This window comes from Apaloderma vittatum, unplaced genomic scaffold (assembly GCF_000703405.1).
Source record: "Apaloderma vittatum isolate BGI_N311 unplaced genomic scaffold, ASM70340v1 scaffold40855, whole genome shotgun sequence".
Taxonomy (NCBI): Eukaryota; Metazoa; Chordata; class Aves; order Trogoniformes; family Trogonidae; genus Apaloderma; species Apaloderma vittatum.
The window spans coordinates 1-2,468 of NW_009716106.1; the positions used below are offsets into that span (position 1 = coordinate 1).

Below are 2,468 nucleotides of genomic sequence, written 5' to 3' on the forward strand. Positions count from 1 at the left end.
CCGCTTGCGAGGGCCGGAGGGGACCCGGTGGGGATGTGGCTCAAAGTCGCTGTCCTCATCAGTGACAGAAGACTCGCAAACCATGTCAAAGAGGGTGGCCTCATCCTCATACTCCTCCACGGGCTCACCCAGCTCCGATGGTTCACTGCAGTAGGAGAAGTCACAGGAGTCACGAGTGCGGGTGCAGTCCAGCTTGGCCTTCCCCGGCCTGCCATGGTAGCGCTCCAGGGGGCTGGCCTGTGCCTCTGAGGGGACGCCCAGCATGCTGGGGCTGTCCGAGTTGAAGCTGCGGCCGGCCTGGGAGCAAACACGCTCCCCGGAAAAAAAGGGGCCAGTGGTAGGCATGGCCGGCGCTACAGCCCCACATGGCTGTCAGGTTGCCGTGGGCCCCCTCGGAGAGCAGGTGCTTGAGGTTGGGGATGAGGCTGCAGATGGTCCCGTGGCTGTGGGCCCAGCTCACCAGCTTGGAGAGGTTTTCAGAGGAGGTGTGAAGGCAGTCCTCCATGGTACAGGATCAACAGTGTCTCGCCACTGGGAAGTCAGATCAAGATGCCATTCAGATCACAGGGTCCTAGCACTCATGGCCGCACGTTGCCGAGTTCATGCTTGCTGCTCGCCTGCAAACAGAGAGCAAAACCCTGCTCTTCAACACTCACAAAGCAAGACAGTGTTTGCATGGGCAAGTGAAACATTTGTAAGTTTGTCATTTCACTCCAATCTCATGTGCTCCAAAACACATTTCTCAAAACAGCATCGGCTTTTAATCAGACTCATTCCTCATTTTGCCTGCAAAAAATCTGCCTCTAAACCCAGAAGAAGGAACACCCCTGCAATACACAACTAGAGTAAGATAAAACAGCTTTTTGAACAAGCGAGTTCAGTATAGTGTCAATGTGATTTGAAGCTTAAATCTCTGACAAAATACAGGTACAGCCCAAAAAGATGGTGATTGTGACTTTATACCTAGGATATGAAAATTAAATAATATCCTAAAACATACAATTCATCTTGAACACTAGGGCAGCAATCAAGCATCAACTCTGACACTCCCTCGTCACCTGATAAAATTTTATGATATTTTACATAACATGCAAATTTCTCAAAAGTATCCAACATCTCCTTTTCAGCTGAATTCCAGAAGCATCAAAATGAAGCACTGAAACCTTAGTTTCAATATGAGGAAAACCCAAACAAGTTCACCCTTTCCTGTGCCACACTCACAGTCTTCAGTTGTCCAAAGGCTTGAGAGAATCTTAAGGGACCTGCATGGCTTGAGTTATAACCTTTCTTTAACTCTGAGAGATAATATTTTGCTTTTTTATCATACTGTCTATTTTCCCAGATGATTATATTCAAGACATACACTTGCCATTTTTATCAAACTATGTAGAAATTTGCAGCACAAGGCATGAGCCGCTGGGGCCAAGGCCATTAATTCTACAATATTTCAGGTCAAACATAAAAATATAAATCCCCTAACACATTTAGCTTTTCCTGCCAGAATCTCCTCCCTGCCCACATTGTACAGCTGCTTTCCAGGCAAGGCCTCATCCCACAAAAGACTGCAAGCCCTCAGCTTTTCAGTACTTCAGCAGCAGGACTTTTTAGGAGACCCTGCAGTTGTCTCTTTCATCTGTGTTTCTCTTATCACCATAAAAAAGACAATGAAATGTAGTGCAAGAGATGCTTCATTTGTTCAAAGTGAATAGAAGGGAAACATGGAAAGTATAAAGTAAATTTAAAGGTTAACCATTCTTTCAGTCAATAAAGAAGAGCAAGGAATTGCAACCTAGCTAAAATTACAGAAATTGTTCACAGGTAACTTCTTGGATTATAGCTCTTTTCCCTGAGTGACTTACAAAGGTATCCGGTATGAAAATTCAAGTCTAAGTAGTAAGCTTCTGATGCTATATAAGCATGGCTGTAAGATACATCTGGAATTAATGGCACTGGGCTTGGTCACTGCTTGACAAACATCAGGACATTGCTGGGGCCGGGGGCCAGGCAGTTGGGGCAGCCCCAGCCACTGGGCCCTGGACTGACAGACCCAGGCTGAGCTGAAATGCAGCTCCCGGGCGATGTGCAGGGAGAGAGTGGGGGTCCCAGGGCAAGCTGGGCAGTGCTATTAAGGCCCATGGGTGCCCTCAGGACCCTGACAAAATATAAGGTTGCAGTGGTAATGCTCAGTTTGTATTTCTTTTGGCCTCTCATATCACCTCAAAGTAATCTGTTACTGTAGGAGATTGCACACAGGAACAGTTGCTGATAATAGTTATTTTGTTACTTTAATTTTGCTTATAATATTCTCTTAGTCCACATACTTCCACATTTAAGCTGCAGTCAATGCCCATTTTCCAGCTATCCAGGCATTTTATTACTAACTACTGCAAGAACAATTTTATTCTTCATCACAGCCAAATAAAATGTAGTTAGTCAAATGTCTGTACAATCCTAAAGCAACGATCACA

General features: G+C 45.7%; 1 protein-coding gene across 1 annotated transcript; it reads right to left on the minus strand.

The window, feature by feature from the left end:
• Window positions 1-8: 8 nt before the first annotated feature.
• On the minus strand, window positions 9-505 carry LOC104273920 (uncharacterized protein KIAA1958-like; the record flags this gene model as incomplete). The annotated part of the gene is given in 2 exon segments (XM_009869404.1): window positions 9-322; window positions 324-505. Coding segments are annotated over 2 exon segments (496 nt in total), but the record flags the coding sequence as incomplete, so codon positions are not given.
• Window positions 506-2,468: the final 1,963 nt, after the last annotated feature.